We start from the raw sequence: 20,185 nt of genomic DNA, 5'->3' as shown, positions 1-20,185 counted from the left end.
GTAGTCCAGGCCAGATGGAGCTGTTGGTATTCCCTATTTCCCTGGTCCTGCCCTTCCTGTCTTCCCATCTCTGTCCTTTTAAACGCCACACTGACTGTGAACTTTCCATTACTGTTCATTAAAATATACATATATATGTGTGTGTGTGTGTGTCTATATATATATATATATATATATATATATATATATATGGAAAATACAGAAGATTTACAAAAAAGAAAAGAAAAGAAAGTGAAGGTCACTGATGACCCTGCAGCCCTAGGCTAACCACAGACACCATTTTGGCATCAATCCTGCCTGTTACTTTGGACATCTTTGGAGCATTTTGATGTGTACTTTCAGTCATATCCAACATACAGTTACAAATTCTACCTGATCTGAACCTGTGACCTTGGTCAAATTTTACCTTCTTCAAATTATGGAACTGCATCAGCCTTTTCTCAAGTACTAGTGACAATAGCTAACGCAATGGGCCTTATCATGTTTAAAGTGCTTTTACCTACATTAACCCATTTAACTCTCACTACAACTCCGTGAGATAAATACTATTATTATGCTAATTTTACAAGTGGAGAAACTGAGGTTCGAAGAAGTTAAGTGATTTGCCCAAGGTTACAAGGCTGGTAAGTAGCAGTTCTGGGATTCAAACCCAGGCAGCCTGGCTCAGAACCACCACACTAAGCTGTCTGCTACTATAGAGTCTTGCGGAACATGCTGCTTCTGACTCTGTGGTATATGTCATATTCTGTAGATATAACATCCCTTCTTACTCATCCCTTCCAGCTGTGTTGGACTGAGGTCTTTGTCAATAAAGCTGTATGATACTCATCCTGTAAACAATTTTTTGTGTGTTCTGGATGATCTCCCAGACCAAATTTCTCGGTCAAAGGGTGCAGGCAATTTTAAGGCTCTTGCTCCATGTTGTTCAATAACTTTAGAAAAACCTGCACTCACACATCTACCATCAGAAGATGAAGCCACCTACTTTGCCAACAGTGAGGGTGTAACAGGGAGGGGACATTTATGTGTCATTAAGACCCTTGGATGCAGTGAGCAAGAAGTCTTCAAGCCACATCAACAGATGAGAATTTTCTACAAAATGGTCTGAGAACCATTTCCACAATCCCCGGGCCCCTCAGCCATTCAAGTCTTGAAAAGGAATTAGAGTGTTTTGTGGGGAGGAGTTACAGGAGAGATTTTCTTTGCAGAGAGCTGTCCCCTCACTGTGAATTCTTACCCCACTTCCTTCTCCTCAAGTCTGTGGGCATCTTTTTCACCAGTGGTGCTGCCCACCATGGGGAGGCTCAGCCAACCAGAGCCTGACCCCCCCAAAAGGAATATCTTTCCCCACCACAGTGAGTGGGGCAGAGGGAGCTGCAATGGGGTGGGCCATACCCCTGCTGGGTCAGGGCAAGGGATCTTGGAGGGTTGCCCATGTAGACCCTGTAGGATGGGTGACAGGAGGTCACCTCAGGTCTGTCTCAGGCCTTCCTTAGAGAGGCATAGAGCCCAGGAAGCAATGAATAAGCAGTAAATGCCATATTCCTTGGGACTAAGGAATGGTCACAAGGATGGGAACTGTGGGAGAGGGGTCCCATGTAAAGGGCTTCTCTAAAGAACCCATAAAATTGACCATGTGAGAAGGAGTATGCTGTAAACATCTTCCAGGGCTACAGAGCAAGAGATGGTGGGTGGGTCAAGTAAGGACTGCCCTGCCTTTCCCCCTCCACAGCATGGAAGCCCATCAGACCCCCTTTTACCAGAGGTGGGCCAGGACTACAGGCCTCGGTGGAAGACAGGTAGGGGAACAGTCTTAGAGTCTTTGAATAATGGAACTACCTTCTTTCCCTCCATTCCCCACTCTTGCTTCTGTGGTTCCAAATTTCAAACAGGGTCTTCCTTTGCCTAGCCAACTCCTCCTCATCCTTTACTTAGAAGATTGGATCTTTGCCAGGGCACCTTCCCACCACCCAGCCCTGGGCTCACCAGATGCCCTTCTGGCCTCCACATCATAGTTGCTTCCAGGTCCAGCTCCCCCAACTGGGCTGTGAGCCTGTGAGAGCAGTGACCACATTTGTTTCCTGTACCTGGCATGGGGCCTGCCACTCCATGATGATCCTGGCTGAGAGAGGCAGGATGTGCAAGGGAGGGCAGGGACATGATGGTAGAAGAGCCTGGACAAAGCTGAGGGGAGCAGAGAGGCTGAGGCCCTTAAATCCACAGAGAGAAAACTGGGGATGAAGGGACCAGGTGTTCTGCTCCAATCTTAGCACTAGAGATTGGCTCAGAGCTTGACTCACACTCGCTCAACTTGGCACCATTGCACAGATAAGCAAACAGGGCAGGGATTGTGGGCTGATTGGTCTGTTTAAAAAGCCAAGACCATCTAGCGTGACCTGTCACCCTGAAGCAGAGACCAGGCTGTGGGCTGGTCAGAAGCTGGTCACAGTTCCTCCTGCCCCAGTAGCACTGGAGATTAAGGGAGATAAAAGCAGGACTGCCTGGTGCTCACACACTGCAGATGCAGCTGTCATCTGACATTCACAGTGCTGACTTCACTCCTGCCCATGGCAGGAGCTGGCCAGAGCATGAAGTGGCTACTGTGCTTGAGCCTCACCCTCTGCCTGATGCTGCAGACAGTCCCAGGTAAGACCCCAACCCATCCTGAGAATGTCAGGCAAGAGGGGCACAAGGGACACAGGGACAGGCCCCAGCTTAACCTCTCCTGGGGACAGTGGGGCAGGGGCACTTAGACAAGACCAGGGCAAATAGAGGGTGGTGTTTCAGGGCACTAATCTACTCAGGAGCTGGGAGTCCAGACAAGTCCTTTGGCCTCTCTGGGTCACAGGGCTGCTTTTCAAAGTGGGGACTGTGTCTCCTGCCTCCCAGGGCCAGTAAGGGAACCCAAAAACATGACATATCCAGATCCTTCATTCTTTTCCTTTTTCCCTCTTTCCTTCCTTCTCCTGAGCAGGAGTCTGCTTCTGCCTTTTTCTCCCCTACATGGACCTCTTTACCACCTGCAAATTTCTCCCAATGTCTTTCTTTTTAAAATTAGTATGATACTTTTTATTGTGAAAACAATATAACATGTTAACAAAAGATTATTGAGGTATTAAATATATACAGCTAGAAGCACACGTCTTTACTGTACAGTTATATATTATATGGATTATATTATATATGCAATGTAACTACTGTCCAGATCAAGATCTAGAACATTTCCAGCATCTCATTTACCCTTCTCACTCAATACACCTAGTTACCGCTATTCTGATCTTTATCATAAGTTAGTTTACAGGGCCGGCCCGTGGCTCACTCGGGAGAATGCGGTGCTGATAACACCAAGGCCACGGGTTCAGATCCTATACAGGGATGGCCGGTTAGTTCAATGGTTGAGTGTGGTGCTGACAACACCAAGTCAAGGGTTAAGATCCCTTTACCGGTCACCTTTTAAAATAAATAAATAAATAATAAATAAATAAATACTTTTTTTTTTTTAATTTGAGGGAAACTACTAAACCCACTTTTAGTATTTTGGTACATTTTCTTTTAGTCTTTTTATTGCATATTTATATATAGCTGTAATATTAGCATGTACATAATTTTATACTTAAAATCTTATCAAGGGCAGTTTAAAGCTTGAGTTTATAGTTATATTTACTTTGCTTGGTCCCCAGCTATAAATGATGCTTCCAGTATTAATGATGGTAATAGATAACAATGGTTCGGAAAGATCTTTGTTTTAATTTGTTTCTGATTGTTTTCATAGAGGAGGGACCCAGAAATTGAATTACTGAGTCAAAGCATGTGAACACTTTATAACTCTTTATACATTTTGCCAAATTATTTTCTCAAGGCATTGTATCAATTTATCCTCCACCAGTAGTATATGTGAATGTCCTTTTCACTATATCTTCAGCAGAATTTGGTGCTATTGTTTTTTCATTAGGTGGAAATTATAACTCCTGGCCTTAATTAGCACTTTATGACTACTAGTAAGCTGGAATATTGATTTCATAAGAGCTTACATGTTGCCTCAGGGTAGCAGAGCTGGAATCGGGACCACTCCATGGAAGCTATTGTTCAGGTGCCTAGAGCACTCTGCCATATGGTTAGGTGCCCTCCAGAGGGCGGGCGGATAGAAAAACATCATGGTTTAGAGCAGAGCTCTGATTTAGATACTCTGCGTGTGACCTTGGGCAAGTTACATAACCCCTTTGAACTTCAATTTCCATGTTCATATGATACAATAACAATAATAGTTGCCCTATACGTTTTTTAGAAAAGTGAGGTAATACATGTAAAGTGTTTGGCACAATGCTGGGCTGTAATGAAGAATCAGTTATAACTGTTGGCTGTTCAATCGTGGGTGGACCCTGGATTCAGGGCAAATCCAGGTAATGTGATAGACCTTGGCCTCCTGGCTCTGTCCTGTGAGACTGCAGGCTGATCACTGCCCCTCTCTGGGCCTTCCCAGCTCCTCCCAGGCCCAGTGAGAAGCCCATGTGAAAGGACTTTGTAAACTGCAAAGGGCTGCACACACAGGTGAGGTTTGAAATGGCCCTTGCCCCTGCTGGCCTGCCTCCACGCTTGGTGAGCCACCATTACAGTTACTCCTTTTGTGCCCATATATTGCTTAGGTAAGACTTGTGGAGATCTGGGGACATGGGCAGAGAGGCCACCTTCAGCTAGGAGTGGGAGAGTGTGCTCTACCACACCAACTCCAAATGCTAGTTGTATTGAAAAACCAGTTGCGGGGCCGGCCCGTGGCTCACTCGGGAGAGTGCGGTGCTAATAACACCAAGGCCCCGGGTTCGGATCCCATATACGGATGGCCGGTTCGCTCACTGGGTGAGCGTGGTGCTGACCACACCAAGTCAAGGGTTAAGATCCCCTTACCGGTCATCTTTTAAAAAAAAAAAAAAGAAAAAAAAGAAAAAGAAAAACCAGTTGCGTTGAAATCTCCTAGAGAGAAAAATAAGTAAATAAGTAAACAGAAAGAAAGAAAGAAAGAAATCTCCTAGAGAGGTTTGTAAATCTGATTTCCTGATGCAACCCTGAGATTCTCATTCAGAGAGTGTGTGGTGGGGCCTAGGAATCTGTATTTTTGCAACAATCCCCAGATGATTCTGATGCACATCTAGATTCAGTAATTGCTTGGATCAGATTTGCTTTCTGTCACTTTACAGAATAAGCCCCAAAGGACCAGGGCACAGACAATTCAGTTTTAGTAAGACAGAGAAGGAGAAATGGGCAAGGGCACTTCAGGAAGGGATAGTGGATGTGAAGCCTCAACAACCCTCAGCAATAACAGTGGGACAGGATGAGAGAGCCTAGGAGGAGGAAAAAGTAACTGTAGGCAGAAGGCTCGATTCAACTTGGCCTATTTCATATCTATTCTAAGAACTGGCTATGGTGTGGGTATATTCGTACTGTGTATGTGGATGTGTGTGTGTCTGTGTGTTGTACGTGTGCCGCAGATGAATACATTGTAACCTATGTATAACTGTACTTGTACATATATGTATGGGCGTGCATTTGACTCATTTCTGCATGTTTCTTTGTAGATGATCTGTGCTCATGTATACCAATGTGTGTATAAATTTGCATGTACATGTGAGTATTGGTGCAAATGTGTACATGAGTGAGAATGCATAGATGTGTGTGATTTCTTCCTGAAATATGCCAGGCAAATGTTAGCAACAAGAAAAGAGGTGTAGCCATGTTATCATCAGGCAAACAGAAATCAAAACAAATGACACATTTATTGACATTCAATGACACAAAGAGAAATAGTTCATATAAGAGACATGAACTTTTATGCACCTAACAACATAGCTTTGAAATCTTAAATAATGAGAGAAAAAATCTGAGAGAAACACAAGAAAAAGTGGATAAATACACAATTGTTATGAAAAGCAGCAGCTGGTTCCCATGGCTGATGGGTCAGGGTCCCATCTGTGGCTGAGAGTGGCTGGGCTGGGGTGACCTTTGTCCCTTCTCTTACCAGGTGCCTTGCACATCAAGGAGCCTTTAGTGGTCACCAAATATGGGATGCTTCAAGGAAAACAGATGCATGTGGGGAAGACGACCATCCACACCTTCCTAGGAGTCCCCTTCTCCAGACCCCCTATAGGTGACCTCAGGTTTGCTCCCCCAGAACCCCTGGACCCCTGGAGAGGAACCAGAGATGCTACCACCTACCCTCCTGCGTAAGAGCCAAAGGACTGTCAGCTGGGGGGTGGGCAGGCCCTGAGGAGGATGGTAGACCCATGCCTGCCTCTAGGTGGGGCTTTGAGCAGCTCACTGAGAACACACTAGTGACCACAGGCAAGCCTGGGGTCCGTTCCAGGTGTCAGTTTCCAAACCTGTCAAATGAAGTGATTGGTTCAGATGATGTTTAAAGCACTGATAATGCTGTTCTTGGTTTCCCATGGGAGAACTCCAGGCAAGGGGAAGGTGGTCACTGACTGGCTGCGGAGCCGAGTTTTCCTAAATGTGTCTGAGCAGTCATGCTCCCTCACACTTCACCCCTGAGCGAACCCTGAGCTCTTCCCTTTCCCTTGGGGCTTGAGCCCAAGAACAAGCCCACGTGGCACCACCAGTGCTTCCCTGCAGAGGGAGCTCCAAGATGGGGAATGACGGAACACAGTCTCAGTTTTAAAGTCTCAGAGTCTTGACACCACCTCCAGCTTGGCTCAAGCCCTGAGTCACACACACATGATGGGGACAATGACTGCCCTTTGAAGCACTGTGTAATCCACTGTCCAGAACATTCCATGGCAATCACTTACAATGTTCAGCATCAGATGGTTAAAGCACAGGGTATAGAAAAATGTCTACTGTGAGAAACCTGGGTGTCAGCTGATATAAAAAACTAAAACTACCACACTGAGTGTCTAGTTGTTAAAACAGGTTTCCACTGTTAGAATATGACCAATTGTTACTAGAATACCAGGATGTTAATTGTTATAATGCTGGCTGTCCCTGAAAGAACCCAGGCATTCTGAATATTCTGTGGCTATTATTTGTAATCCCAAAGATCAGGTGACAGAATTCTGAGGATCAGGGGGTTAGAGGTTAGGGTGTCCATTGCATAGAAGTCTGGGTGTCAGTTGTTGAAACACTGGCCAAAAGCTGTCAGAACAATGGCTGTTTGGAACACGAAGTATCAGGTGTAAGAATTTGTGGATTGCTTAGAACAGCCTTTGGGGTGGTGGTTAAGTGGGGAGCAGGGAGAGAGGAGGCTGTTGCAGAGATGGTGGCTTCTGCCAGGGTAGTTGCAGTGGAGGTGGTGGGAAGTGGTCAGACTCCAGATTCATTTCAAAAATAGAGTTAACAGGATTTGCTGAAGAATTGAATGTGAGCCACACAGGAAGAAGAGGAATCACAAGTAATGACTAGTTTTTGGCCAGAGCAGCCAAGGGAATAGGGGCACCATTTACCAAAATGGGAAAGGCTGGGACAAGAGCAGGTATGGGTAAAACAAGAGTTCATTTTAGGTCATGTTAAGTTTGACATTTTGATAGATGTCCATATGGAGATATGGCATAAGTGGTTGGATAGAGGGGGCTGGAGGCAAACCACTCATCAGCAGGTCAATGACATCAGCATGCCAGTGGTGGGAAGACCTGAGTCTGGATAGGAACAACTTGGCAGAGAAAACAGTCAGAATGGAAAGATAACTGAGGGTTGAGGCCTGGGCTCTCTCATGCTTAGGCCTGGGAGAGGAGGAGCCACCACTGAGGTGGCAGGAAAATTAGGAAAGTGGGGGATTATGGAAGCCTAGAGAAGGGAAGCAGAGCTGGAAGGGGAGCATGGTCAACCATGTTGAGGGCTGCCAGGGCAAGTAAGACAACAACAGAGATTGAGCAAGATGGAGGTCATTGGTGACCATGACAAGAGTGGCTTTGGCGGTGGGATGGGGACAGAAGCCTTGGCAGTTCATAACTCCAGTTCTTGGATATAAGAGCCCTGGCTTTCCTAGTGAGAAGCTGGATGTGGTTTATTAGACAGCACCCTAACACCGACATTAGCTGCTGCCAATAAGTCAAGCAAGGAAGACCAAAAACAATCTGTAGAGATAGAGATGAGCTGCCTGCTGGTGACCTTGGACAAGTTGGGTGAGGGTGGAGGGGAAGACAACCTGTTGAAAAGTTTGGCCAGAGGGGAAGAGAGAGCCATGTTGCCTGGGAAAGTTAGTTATAAAGAATAGGTTTGGATTAAGGCGTGTAGAAGTGCTGTTGGGAAAGACTGATGAAAGGGAGCAGATGATGCTCTGGGGACAGGCTGGGACAATAGGAGAAGGGAGCAGAGGAATAGGCAGACAGGGCTTCCTGCACCCAATCAAATGGGTGCAGCCCCAGTTGCTATAAGAAAGGCCACTTTAGGGGCTGGACCATCAGGGAGGAAAGGTGAGGTGGCCAGATAGCCAATGATCCACAAATACCCAGATATCCACATGGTACAAGGCCTGGGCTCGGTGCCAGGACTCTGATGAACCCTCAGGGGTGCGTGGTCACTTGGGGAGAAAAACAACTAATTGAAATAACTCCAATCAGTACTACAGTCAACAGTGGATAGAGCTTTCGTGGGCACAGAGGGAGAAGTGTCCAAAAGAGGAGACACCACATGTGCTGAGACTGAAACAGGAGTAGGAGTTTGCTGGGCAGAGCTGAAGGCATTTTGCAGACAGGACAGAGGCACAGGGGCTTAGAGGCAGGAGGCAAAGGGCCATACGTATGTATCTGAAGCAAACGGTGGCTGGGAAGGAGATGACTGGATGAAAAAGTGGCCTGGGTCAATGTAGGCAAATCTGGACTTTATCCTGAGGGCAGTGGGGAGCCAGAAAAGGTTTTAAGAAGGAAAGTGACATGGTCGGATTTGTGATCAATCTCTCCAGCCAGTGTGAAGGATAAGTTGGAGAAGGAGTTTGAAGAGGATGGGGTAGTATCCAGACCAGAGATGGTGAAGGCCTTGACAGGACAGTAGTCTGGGGGACGGAGAGGAAGGGGCATATTCTACAGCTGTTGGGGAGGCAGAGGGAGACCGAGGGGAGGGTGGGGCATGAAAGATAGGGAGGTGCCAGGGCAACCAGGTTTCCGCCTTGACAGCACCAACGGGGTTTCCACAAGGAGGTGGGAATTTCTCCCCAGGCAGACCCATTAGGGTAGGCTCAAGGCAGAGGGATGGATCCTGGGGAGGCCAACCTGCTACCCAATCCTGGACCCTACGGCTTATGGAGGCTTCTTGGACACGAACACGGACACACACACTGCACATACGCACAGAGGTTGCCTGGGTTTTGCTTTTGGGTCTATCACCTCACTGAGGACCCTGGGTTAAAATCATTCTTCCCACTGGCCCTGCAGCGCCAGGTCCAAACTCACATTACATCGTGCCTGCAGGTGCCTTCAGGATTCCTGGGGGCAAATAACCTCCATGTATTTAAACACGCGGAAACAATACAAGTGGCTGCGCTTCAGTGAGGACTGTCTGTATCTGAACGTGTACGCGCCAGCGCGCGCGCATGGGGACCCTCCGCTGCCAGTGAGTACAGTAGTCGGTCTTCAACTACCCGCAGTCGCACTGTGACACCCCGCCGCCCCGCTCAGGCCTCGGCCTTCCTCGACCAGGTGATGGTCTGGTTCCCGGGAGGCTCCTTCCTCGTGGGTTCCGCTTCTACGTACGAGGGCTCTGAGTTGGCCGCCCGCGAAAAGGTGGTGCTGGTGGTTCTGCAGCACAGGCTCGGCATCTTGGGCTTCCTGAGGTGGGTGGGGCCGGGGGCCAGGGGCGGGGCCTCCTCCGGACCGCGGCTGTGGGCGGAGGAGGCGAGGACTATGCGGATGAGAAGGGCGTGGCGAGGGGGGGGCCTGATGCTGGGTGGGGGCGGGGCCTGGTGTTGGGGGAGGGGAGGGCGGGCCTAACTCTAAGAAAGGGAGTGTGGTGGCAAGACTGGGTCTCGCAGGGGCAAGGCGGTGGGGGGGGGGGTGAGCCCTCAGCACCCCAACTGTCAAGGCCGGGGACCGTGACTATGAACCTCGCGCGCCCAGCACGGGCGACAGCCAGGCCCGCGGGAACTGGGCGCTGCTGGACCAGGTGGCAGCTCTGCGCTGGGTGCAGGAGAACATAGCAGCCTTCGGTGGAGACCCAGACTGTGTGACCCTGTTCGGCCAGTCGTCAGGGGCCATGTGCGTCTCAGGACTGGTGAGTGCAGTGCTCAGACGGACACAGCACAGACGTAGGCCCACGTGTTCCCACAAGTGTGTCCACTGCACAGACACATGTGCAGATTTGTGTACCGGTCCACAGGCTTGCCCTCAACCCTGCCAAAGGTGCCGCCTCTCGCAGCCAAGGGTGTTTGCTCTGTTCAGGGATAGCACTGATGAGAAAATAAAGCCCCAGGGAGGGTAATGCTGAGGCTTTGGATACTCAACACCTCCCCACTGCCCACCTTCCCCTGAGCTCTATTCCTGAACATAGCCCTCCATCTGCCCTCTGGGCAGAGCTGGGGCCACAAACCAGGCCTGAGAGTCAGAGGCTTGGATTGGACACTGGGCTTTTCCCCCGACTCCTGGGGGACTGCTGACCTGAAGTGTGCTTGGAGTGTGGGTGTAAGGTAAGGTGCCCTGTGAGGGACATGTGGCTGGGAAGTGAGCAGGGACCACATCACACAGGGCTTTGCGGTCCGCAGTAATAATAATATTCAAATACTGAGCACTTTCTTTGTGCCAGGCACTCTTCTAAACACTTTACATGTATTCATTCATTTAATTCCCTCAACAGTCCAAAAAGAAAAGTATTGATGTCCCTACTCTACAGATGAAGAAACTGAGGCCCAGAGAAGTTAAGCAACTTTATCCAAAGTGCACTGGAGAGCAGGGAAAGATTTGAAGCAGGGAAGTGATATGATCAGATGTGCATTTAGAGAAATGGCTCAGTCTGCTGCATGGGACTGAGTTAGAAAGAAGCAGAATCAGAGACTTGGAGACCAACTGAGAAGATAGGGGGGTGCTAACTCTCGGATGAAATAATGGGGGCTGCTCATAAAATAGCAGCAGGAAGGATGGAGAGTAGAGAATGATTGCAGAGTGGTGTAAGAGGCCAATGGACAGAACTGGGGAGTAGAGAATGATTGCAGAGTGGTGTAAGAGGCCAATGGACAGAACTGGGGAAGCTGGGGTGTGGGGATGAGCAGTGGAAGGCCCCTGGGGCTGGATGGATGATGCAGGGTAAGGGATGCCACCCAGATGGGGATTGGCTGGAGCAGGTTTGGGGCACGTGAAGTCTGAGGTATCCAAGGGACAGGATGGGAGGCTCAGGATGTACTTGTTCCCCAAACTTGGGCAATGCAGAGAGGCTCAGGGCTATTAGCACAGGAGAGACCCCTACCTACCCCCCATTTTTAGTCCCAAAGCAGAGAGAGACCACTTCCATATGCCAGCAGGTTCCTTCCCACATTCCCAGATCCCCTCTGGAACCCCTGGGGCCCATTTACAGACCAGAGGCACTGGCCTTAGGTCTAGGACCCCAACCCAGGACTCCTGGCTCCCTCCCATCTGCTTGCCCTCCCAGGATTCCTGCAGGCTGCTCACCTCTCACCAGATGGACTCCCAAAACAGCCCAAGTGGCCGTACTGAGAATCTCATGGCTGCCCCACTCCCTTCCCTTACAGATGCTCTCACCTTTAGCCAGGGGTCTCTTCCATCGGGCCATTTCCCAGAGTGGCACCGCAGCACTCAAAGTCTTCATTGCTCATGACCCACTGAAGGTGGCCAAGGTGGGTACCTCTCCTCCTCCAGGGCTCACTAAGGAGGGGCTGGATGGGGGTACCTCCAAGTACTCCTTCTTCTCTCTACAGAAAGTTGCCCGCCTGGCTGGTTGCAACCACAACAATACACAAATCCTGGTAGATTGCCTGAGGGCACTATCAGGAGCTGAGGTGATGCGTGTGTCCAAGAAGATGGTAGGTAGAACATTCCAGCTGCCCTACCTGGCTGCCTGCAGTTCATTCTCCTATTCTGTCACCCCCAACTACTTCCCCAGGGACCCTGTCTCAGGAGCACACTGGGGAGACTTCCTTTAACTCTGATCCCCTCCTTTCCCCAACAGAGGTTCTTTCATATGAACACCCAAGAAGACCCTCAAGAGGTGAGCAGGCCACATTCTGCAGTTCAAGTATTTAGTGAGCAACTACTGTGTGCCAGGCACTCAGGATACTCAGGAGACCGTTCAGGCCAAGATCCCTTCCCTAGTGGAAGGGATGTCAGTAGAGAGAGACAATAAAGACTATAAATAAATTCACCTCCTTAGAAGGTGATAAGTGAATAGCAATAAATGGAGAGGGTAATGGGGTGGGCATGTTTAAAGGGCTTGAATTTAAAATAGAATGTATAGGGCATTGAAGTGACATTTAGCAAAGAGGGAGTGAACTACGTGGATACCTGGGGCAAGCATCCCAAATCCAAGTAGCTTGGTCCTGTGATCCCCTCCCAGGGGTCACTATGGCCAGCCCCAGCTTTCTTCCAATCAAAGAGCCTAAGCTAAAGCAGCCTTTGGAGGGGGACCTGCTGAGCTGGACATCCAAGGTCATGGGGACCCTGGGAGGATATGTGGGAGGACTGGCTGGAAATGCTGCTTGCCTTGTAGATTGTATGGTTCATGAGCCCCGTGGTGGATGGTGTGGTGTTCCCAGATGACCCTGTGGTACTCCTGACCCAGGGGCAGGTTTCACCTGTGCCCTACCTTCTGGGTGTCAACAACCTGGAGTTCAGTTGGGTCTTGCCTTATGTGAGTAGGAGGGGTGATCACCATATGTGGGTAGCAGAGGATGCCTCTTGGGCAGTGATGGACACCAAGTCAGATCCCAGTAGCCACTCTTGGGATGCCCAAGTGCTTGGGAGCCTCCTGTAGTCCCCATGCAATGAGAGCTGGCCAGAAATGACAGAGGGGAGGAGGAGAGAAGTATGGCCTCAGAGGTTTGAGGGACCCAAGTCCTCAGGTCATTTTTATAACATCCATTCCCAAGCTTCCAGGCAACAGCAAATCCTAGGGCCCTCCCTTGCTCCTGGGTCAGGGTATATGCCTCTGCTCAGGATGGGCTCCCACCCCCCAGCCCCACTTTAGCTCTGGCCCAGCTGGTAGAGATGGACAGGGTGAAAATGGGAGGGCCCTTCCTAGGCTATGTTCTCTGCCTGAGAACTCACCATTTAGATAGGCAAGACTCCTGAAGCCTGGTGTAGCTCTGGCCAGAATCCCTCCCTGACCCCCACCTGGGTTCTTGTCTTGTGAGCAGCTCATGAAGTTCCCACTAAACCGGCGCATGATGAGAAGAGAAATTGTCAGCAAGCTGCTCTGGAGTGCCAGCACCCTGTTGGTGAGGGGCCCAGCTGGCAAGTGTGCTCAGTTTAGACAGGATTGACCCCCAGTTTTTTGGTTGTTTTTTTGTTTTGTTTTGTTTTGTTTTACCTAGGAGCTCTTTGCAAGGGACTCCCAGCCAGAGTAAGAGTCTTTCTTGGAAGGCCTGGGGTTTGGCATGGGATCAGATGGCTGCTGATGGGCAAGGTCCCCCTGGCATTCTCAGGGTCACAGGAGGCAATTCTCATGCAGCAAAAACAAGAGCAAGAAATCAGCAGAGAGGGAGGCCTTCCCAGGAAGCTCCCCTTTCCTGGGTCTGTGTCACTGGTGTGCCCACCTCTGGCCCAGCTGGCACAACAGGCCTCAAGGGTGGGTGTGGCCTCCCTGCCCAGAATATCACCAAGGAGCAGGTACCACTCGTTTTGGAGGAGTACCTGAGCGACATTGATGAGCATGACTGGAAGATGTTACGAAACCACATGATGGACCTAGCTGGAGATGCCACCTTTGTGTATTCAACACTGCAGACTGCCCGCTACCACCGAGGTACAAAGGGACCCCAAGAGTGGCCACACTGGCCCCATCCACTCTCCACTGCCTACCAACTGGGCTTTTCAACTGCTCACCTACCCTCTTCTGCACTTCTGGGCTGGTATAGGATTCCAAGATGGCACAGAGTGGGCAATGTGCCTCCTCTCAACTGTAGGAGAGGAAGGGCTGTTCCTTAGGGTCAAGGATGGATCTCAGCCAGCCCAGAGGAGAGAGCCTAGGGTCGTCAGGGAAGGATTCCTTGTTGAGAGGACAAGTTTAGGGGCACCTCGAAAGTCCTGCCCAGGCTCACTGGAGCTTAGGGGACATGCTGGTGAGAGGTCAAAGGTGAGGCAGCAGAGGGCAGACACATGACCTTTAAATGTTAGGCCAAGAAAGGAAGGTTCTGAAGAGGGAAGAGGAAGGCTTCCTGATCCTCGCCACAATCCACAAATTAGGTTATAGCATCCCTAGTCTGTAGATGAGGAAATGCAGCTTGGGGAAGTTGGGTGATTTGCCCAAGATCACATAGCTAATGAGTAATGCAGACAGAATTCAAATTTGCTCCCTTGCTTCTAAAACCGAAGCTCTTTCTCCTGCTTGATGCACATGACTGGGATGCATGGGGTGGATGGGAAACCCAGGATGAGGCTTTTCCTGCAGCCCTCCTCAGTTTCCCTGTTCACAGATGCTGGCCTCCCTGTCTACCTGTACGAGTTTGAGCACCACACTCGCACTGGCATAATTGTCAAACCCCGCACTGATGGGGCAGACCACGGGGACGAGATCCACTTCATCTTTGGGAGCCCCTTCTCCAAAGGTGCTAAAGCCCCTTCTGACACCCCCACTAGGTGTCCAGTCTCCCCTTTTGTATGAGGACCCATCCCTCAATTGGCTGGCCACAGGGAGGTAGACAGTTCCTAATCTGGAATGTTCTCCCAAATGAAAGTCTTCTGCCACCAAGGCAGCGGCAGAAGGAGCAGGGTGGGATGTCAGCACCCCAGCTCTGTCTCAAATACCACATCCTATTCTGCCCCCCAGGCCCTTCCACGGGTGAAGAGAAGGCACTCAGCCTCCGGATGATGAAATACTGGGCCAACTTTGCCCGCACAGGGTGAGTGTGGCCCCCTGACACATCTGGGCAATCTCCTGCCCAGCACTAGACCCAATGGCTGGCTGCTTCCTATATTTGCCCCTGAATGTCCCACAGGAACTGTACAGGCAGGCCGATCAGAGCACCCCTTCTCTCTCACCTTCTCCCAGACAGTCACAAGATCCTAAATGTCTCTAGAATGTGTCCCTGTGTCCCATGCCCCACACTCTTCATTCACTCAAGCATTCAACAGTCATTTGCCGATGGTTTCTTTTGTGCCCAGACCAGTACTTGGAGCTAGGATTCAAGACACAGACATGAGCCCCATCCTCCAGCAGCTCACCACATGAAAGCATAAAATTACAGTCTGGCATGATGAGAGCTGCACTGTGAGAGCATAGAGTAGATCTGACCAGTCTGACACAGTCTGGTTGTCAGGGGAGGCTTCCTGGTGGAGGAGACATCTGAGCTGAGCTTTGGCTGACCTTGTGACTATTCTCCTGTCCCCACATTCTATTCTTTCTATCCATCCCCCTTATGACACTCGAAGGGCTTCCTGATATATCATCTGATCAAGTCACTCAACTGCTTAAAATTCTTCATGACTTCCATCTGCCCCTAGGATAAAGTTCCAGCCCCTTTGCCCGACAGAAAAGGGCCTTCAAAATTTTTCCTGTGTCATCTCTTTTCCACATCCATCCCCTTAACACACACCCTGTTTTTACCTAACCCTATACTTGTGCTTCCTCCAAAGCCCTGGTCTCTCATATCTCTAAACCTTGCACATACTGTTCCCTCTGCCTGAAAGGCCCGTCCCAACACACTTTCCTACTCTTTTTTAAAGATTTGTCTAAATCTCATCTCTGTAAAGCCCTCTTGGACCCCATATCCCAAGAGGAAGGTAAGTGAGGGAAGGGTGAGAGAAGGAGGCAGGGCAAAAGAAGAGCATGAATAGTCCTCTCTCCTTCTTCCTCCTGGGCAGAAACCCCAATGGTGGGAAGCTGCCCTGCTGGCCACGCTATGACAAAGATGAAAAGTACCTGCAGCTGGATTTTACCACCAGGGTGGGTGTGAAGCTCAGGGAGAAGAAGATGGCTTTTTGGATGAGTCTGCACCAGCCTCAAAGACCTGAGAAGCACAGGCAGTTCTGAGAGTGGCCATGCAGGAGGGAGCCAGAGGGCTTGTCCCACAACCCAGGCCCACAACCCAGGGTTGACTGACCGTGGACACATCTGGGGATGAGTCCTGCCCACCCCAATCTAGGACTTGCAGGAGCTCCCTACTCCCTGCAGGCCAGAACCAAATGTTGTTTGGGGCCCTGCACCACCCTCTCCAGCCTGACATCCCATAATGCCCTCCTACTTCACTGTCTATATTGGGTTGGCCAGGCCCTTTCACGGCCACACTGTGCCCAGGTCCTCAGCCTCAGGACAACCCCTTCTGTCCCTTCTTCAAGTCTTCCCACCCTTTAAGATCTACTTGCAGCCCCTTCTTATGGGAAGTCCACCCAGACTGCCACTGCCCCTGTCATTGCACCAGCTTGTCACTTACCATTCATCCTGCTCAAACTTGTGCTTGTTCACATTTCCTTGAGGCCCTGGCCAAGTTATTTGTGGCATGAAGCAAAGCTTTGATAGCTATGGATCTTCTCCCCCTCCCATACTCATCTCCCCCAGGGCCTGGTCAAAGCCTGCACACAGGGAGGGAGAAGGGAGGGAGGTTTTGGTGATGGGGAGCATTAATCAGCTACAATGTATATCGACAAAATAAAATTAAAAAAGAAAATAAATAAATAAAAATTAAAAAAAAAAAAAAAAAAAAAAAAGCCTGCACACAGGGATGGTCCTCAATAAAGATGTGTTGACCTGAATTTCTCCATCTGTAAAATGGTTGAGTGAAGTGGATGCTGTCTCAATTTAAGCCCTTGGAAGAAAGGAGCATTGTTACCTGCTCCTTACTGGGCCGTGCCTGCTACACTATACTCAGTCAAGGGGAGCTGCAGCAAAGTCGCCTGGGCTGCAAAATGCTTAGCTTTTTTCTTCATTGTCTCAAGTGCACCCCTCAAGACAGCTGCACCCCATGCTCACTTGACTTGTCCATCAGTTTAGGTCTTAGTGCTCCATCCCGATTCCTCACTTTCTGGCCTCAACTGCAACCCAACCTGGGCATATCCCAGCCTGTCCCACAGTTTTTGTTTTGTTGCGGGGAGGAGTTGTAGGCTAATATGTAACATAAAATTTACCATTTTAACCATTTTTAAATAAACAGTTTAATGGCATTAAGTACATTCACAGTGTTGTACAACCATCACCACTATCCATCTCCAGAACTTCTTCATCATCTCAAACTGAAACCCTGTGCTGATTAGACAATAACTCTCCATTCCCCCCTCTCCCCAACCCCTGGTAACCACCTTTTACTTTCTGTCTCTGTAAATTTGACTCTTCTAGGTACCTCATACAAGTGGAATCATACAATATTTGTCCTTTTATGTCTGGCTTATTTCACTTAGCATAATGTCTTCAAGGTTCATTCATGTTGTAGTATGTACAAGTATCAGAATTTCATTCCTTTTTAAGGCTAAATAATATTCCATTGCATGTATGTGCCAATTTTGTTTATCCATCTATCCATTGATGAACACACAGGTTGTGTGATATTGTGAAGTATATATTCGGTCCTGTCCCTATCTGCTGGCATACAAGTCTTAAAATTCTTAGATGCTCCAAAGTTATGAGTGTCTTTTTGCGAGCTAATGAGTTGGCTGATGGCTGGCAGCCCCTAGGTAGCTTCGGATGGGGGCTGGTAGCCAGGGGAACCAATTTAGTGATTAGAGAGTTGGGACTTTCAGCCCATCCCCCAACCTCTGGGGAAGGGGAGGGACTGAAGTTTGTTTTTTTTTAAATTTTTTTTAAAAGATGACCGGTAAGGGGATCTCAATCCTTGACTTGGTGTTGTCAGCACCACGCTCACCCAGTGAGCTAACCGGCCATCCCTATATGGGATCCAAACCCGTGGCCCTGGTACTATCAGCACCGCACTCTCCCGAGTGAGCCACGGGCCAGCCCACGGGACTGAAGTTTGAGTTGATCACAAATGGCCATTGATTTAGTCAATCATGCCTATGTAATGAAACCTCCATAAAAATGCAAAAGGCCTGGATTCAGAGAGCTTCGGGTTAGCAAACACATGGGGAGGTTTCACATCTATTTGCTGGGAGGGTAGCACACCCCAACTCCAAGGGGACAAAAGTTCCTGCAATCTGGACCCTTTCAGACCTTGCCCTCTGTATCTTTTCATCTGGCTGTTTATCTGTATCCTTTGTAATAAACTGGTAAATGTAAGTATGTTTCCCTGAGTTCTGTGAGCCAATCTAGCAAATCAATTGAACCCAGGGAGGGGATTATAGGAACTCTGATTTATAGCTGATTGGTCAGAAGTTCTAGGGGCCTGGACTTATGACTGACATCTGAAGTGTGGGGCAGTCTTGGGGACCAAGCCCTCAACTTGTGGGATCAGACGCTATCTCCAGGTAGATAGTGTCTGAATAGATTTGAATTAAAGGACACCCAGCTGGTGTCCACTACAGAATTGGTTGCTTGCTTGCTGGTGAAAAGAAATCCCCACATTTATGCTCACAGAAGACTTCTGTGCTGATTGTGGTGTGAGAGCAGAGGAAAAATGGTTTTGGTGGGGTTTTTTCTACTCGTTTTGTGCTTTTCCCATGGGTTGTTTCCACCTTTATCTATTGTGAATAATACTGCTATGAACCTTGGTGTAGTGTCCCACAGGTTTTATGTCTCAAACTACAAAGTTGACTAGGACCTTTATTCTTGGGGGTTTCTGAGACTCTGCAGCAACTGGAAGCTATATAGATCTGTGGGATGAAGGACACCCAGTCTTGGTACCCCAGCATCTAATCTCCAAAAGCAAAGGGATAGCTGGAGGAGGGGTAAAAGGCCCTTTCAAGTAAACATTTATCCTCACAACAACCCTGTCACATAGATATTATTATTCCCATTTTGCAGATGAGGAAACGGAGGCATGGAGCCATAAAAGGCTTTGCCCATGGTCATGAGCTAGTGTTGGCAGAGTGGGAATTTGATCCAGACCTGTCTGACTCACCCTGCCACTTCCATCCAGACTTGGAGCAATCCCTGAGGGAGGGTGACCCCCATAGGAGGTGTGGCAGCTGCACTCTCAGGGGAGGCACAGCCAGCAGAATGTCCCTGCCCACCTCTATCCAGGGGACAGGCCGACAAATAGCCACTCATCAGTGGGAGCCTAAGGGAGGCAGGGGAGTCTAGGGCAGCCAGTGCAGAACTCAGCAGGGGCTGAGGTCCAGGTGGGTCTGATTTGCCCCAGCACCTACAGAGGACGTCCTGACTTGGAGGTCCTGGGGAACTCACCATATGGTCTGCTGGCACAGCTGCTTGGCTGGTCCGGGCCTGCCTCTGTGAGTTTCTCATTTTTCCTCTGACAAATAGTCTCTCATTGACCAAACTCTACTTAGCCTCCCCTAAACTCTTTTGCAACTAGGCTTGACTTTTAGACTTCCATATGCAAATCTGCATTGTCCAATTTTAGCAAGAATCTTGCTAAATCAGTTTAACCTGAACCCCCACCCTTGATACCTGATTACCCTCCATATCTAATCGGTTTCCTCATCCTCCACCATCCCCAGGTGATGTCAGATACCCTGGCCTGCCTTCAGCAAGTATCCTGTTCAGTGGGTTTAGCCAGAATCCCCCCCACCCCCGATGTTTTCTTCCTAGTAATTTTCCACCCATTGACCCCACCCTGCTCCTTGACTATAAATTCCCACTTGCCCATGCTGTATTGGGAGTTGAGCCCTATCCCTCCCCCCACTGCAAAACCCCATTGCAGTGGTCCCTATGCCTATTTTGCAGCTCCTGAATAAAGTCTGCCTTGTTGTGCTTTAACACTTGTCAACACCGATTTCTCTTTAACACCCCTCCTCAGTCTCTCTCACACAGGTCTGGGGAAGGGAACTTCTCCAAACAGACATCTGCCCAGAGGCCCTCCCTCAAATTAGAGGAGGCGCGGCTGAGCAGGAGCCAGGGCTCAGTCAAGTCCAGCTGGGCTGTGGCAGATGTGAGAATCATGAAGGACTTTGGGGAAACTTTAGAACCTCTCTTAGAAGTCGAGCCTGGAAGAACTCCTGTGGGCAGGCTGGATGGTGGG

General features: G+C 49.3%; 1 protein-coding gene across 1 annotated transcript; it reads left to right on the top strand.

Moving 5' to 3' along the window:
• The first annotated feature begins 2,485 nt into the window (after positions 1–2,485).
• On the top strand, positions 2,486–16,722 carry CES4A (carboxylesterase 4A). Its single transcript, XM_063112230.1, has 14 exons — positions 2,486–2,646; positions 6,014–6,215; positions 9,411–9,552; positions 9,639–9,772; positions 10,056–10,209; positions 11,678–11,782; positions 11,864–11,968; positions 12,115–12,153; positions 12,652–12,792; positions 13,298–13,378; positions 13,752–13,905; positions 14,576–14,707; positions 14,929–15,001; positions 15,963–16,722. The coding sequence occupies exons 1-14, from the start codon at positions 2,568–2,570 to the stop codon at positions 16,129–16,131; spliced, it is 1,710 nt and encodes a 569-aa protein (XP_062968300.1). The 5' UTR covers positions 2,486–2,567; the 3' UTR covers positions 16,132–16,722.
• The last annotated feature ends 3,463 nt before the right edge of the window (positions 16,723–20,185 follow it).

The sequence above is a fragment of the Cynocephalus volans genome, chromosome 10, assembly GCF_027409185.1.
Source record: "Cynocephalus volans isolate mCynVol1 chromosome 10, mCynVol1.pri, whole genome shotgun sequence".
In the NCBI taxonomy this organism is placed as follows: domain Eukaryota; kingdom Metazoa; phylum Chordata; class Mammalia; order Dermoptera; family Cynocephalidae; genus Cynocephalus; species Cynocephalus volans.
Note: the sequence above shows the minus strand (reverse complement) of the source record. Positions and strands in the feature narration are given on the sequence as shown.

Bases quoted from the DNA above. Each gene is read 5' to 3' on its own strand.
- CES4A (XM_063112230.1), top strand. From the start codon at position 2,568: ATGGCAGGAGCTGGCCAGAGCATGAAGTGGCTACTGTGCTTGAGCCTC. The intron at 2,647-6,013 runs GTAAGACCCCAA...TTCTCTTACCAG, and splicing joins GATGCTGCAGACAGTCCCAG to GTGCCTTGCACATCAAGGAG. The intron at 10,210-11,677 runs GTGAGTGCAGTG...CTTCCCTTACAG, and splicing joins CCATGTGCGTCTCAGGACTG to ATGCTCTCACCTTTAGCCAG.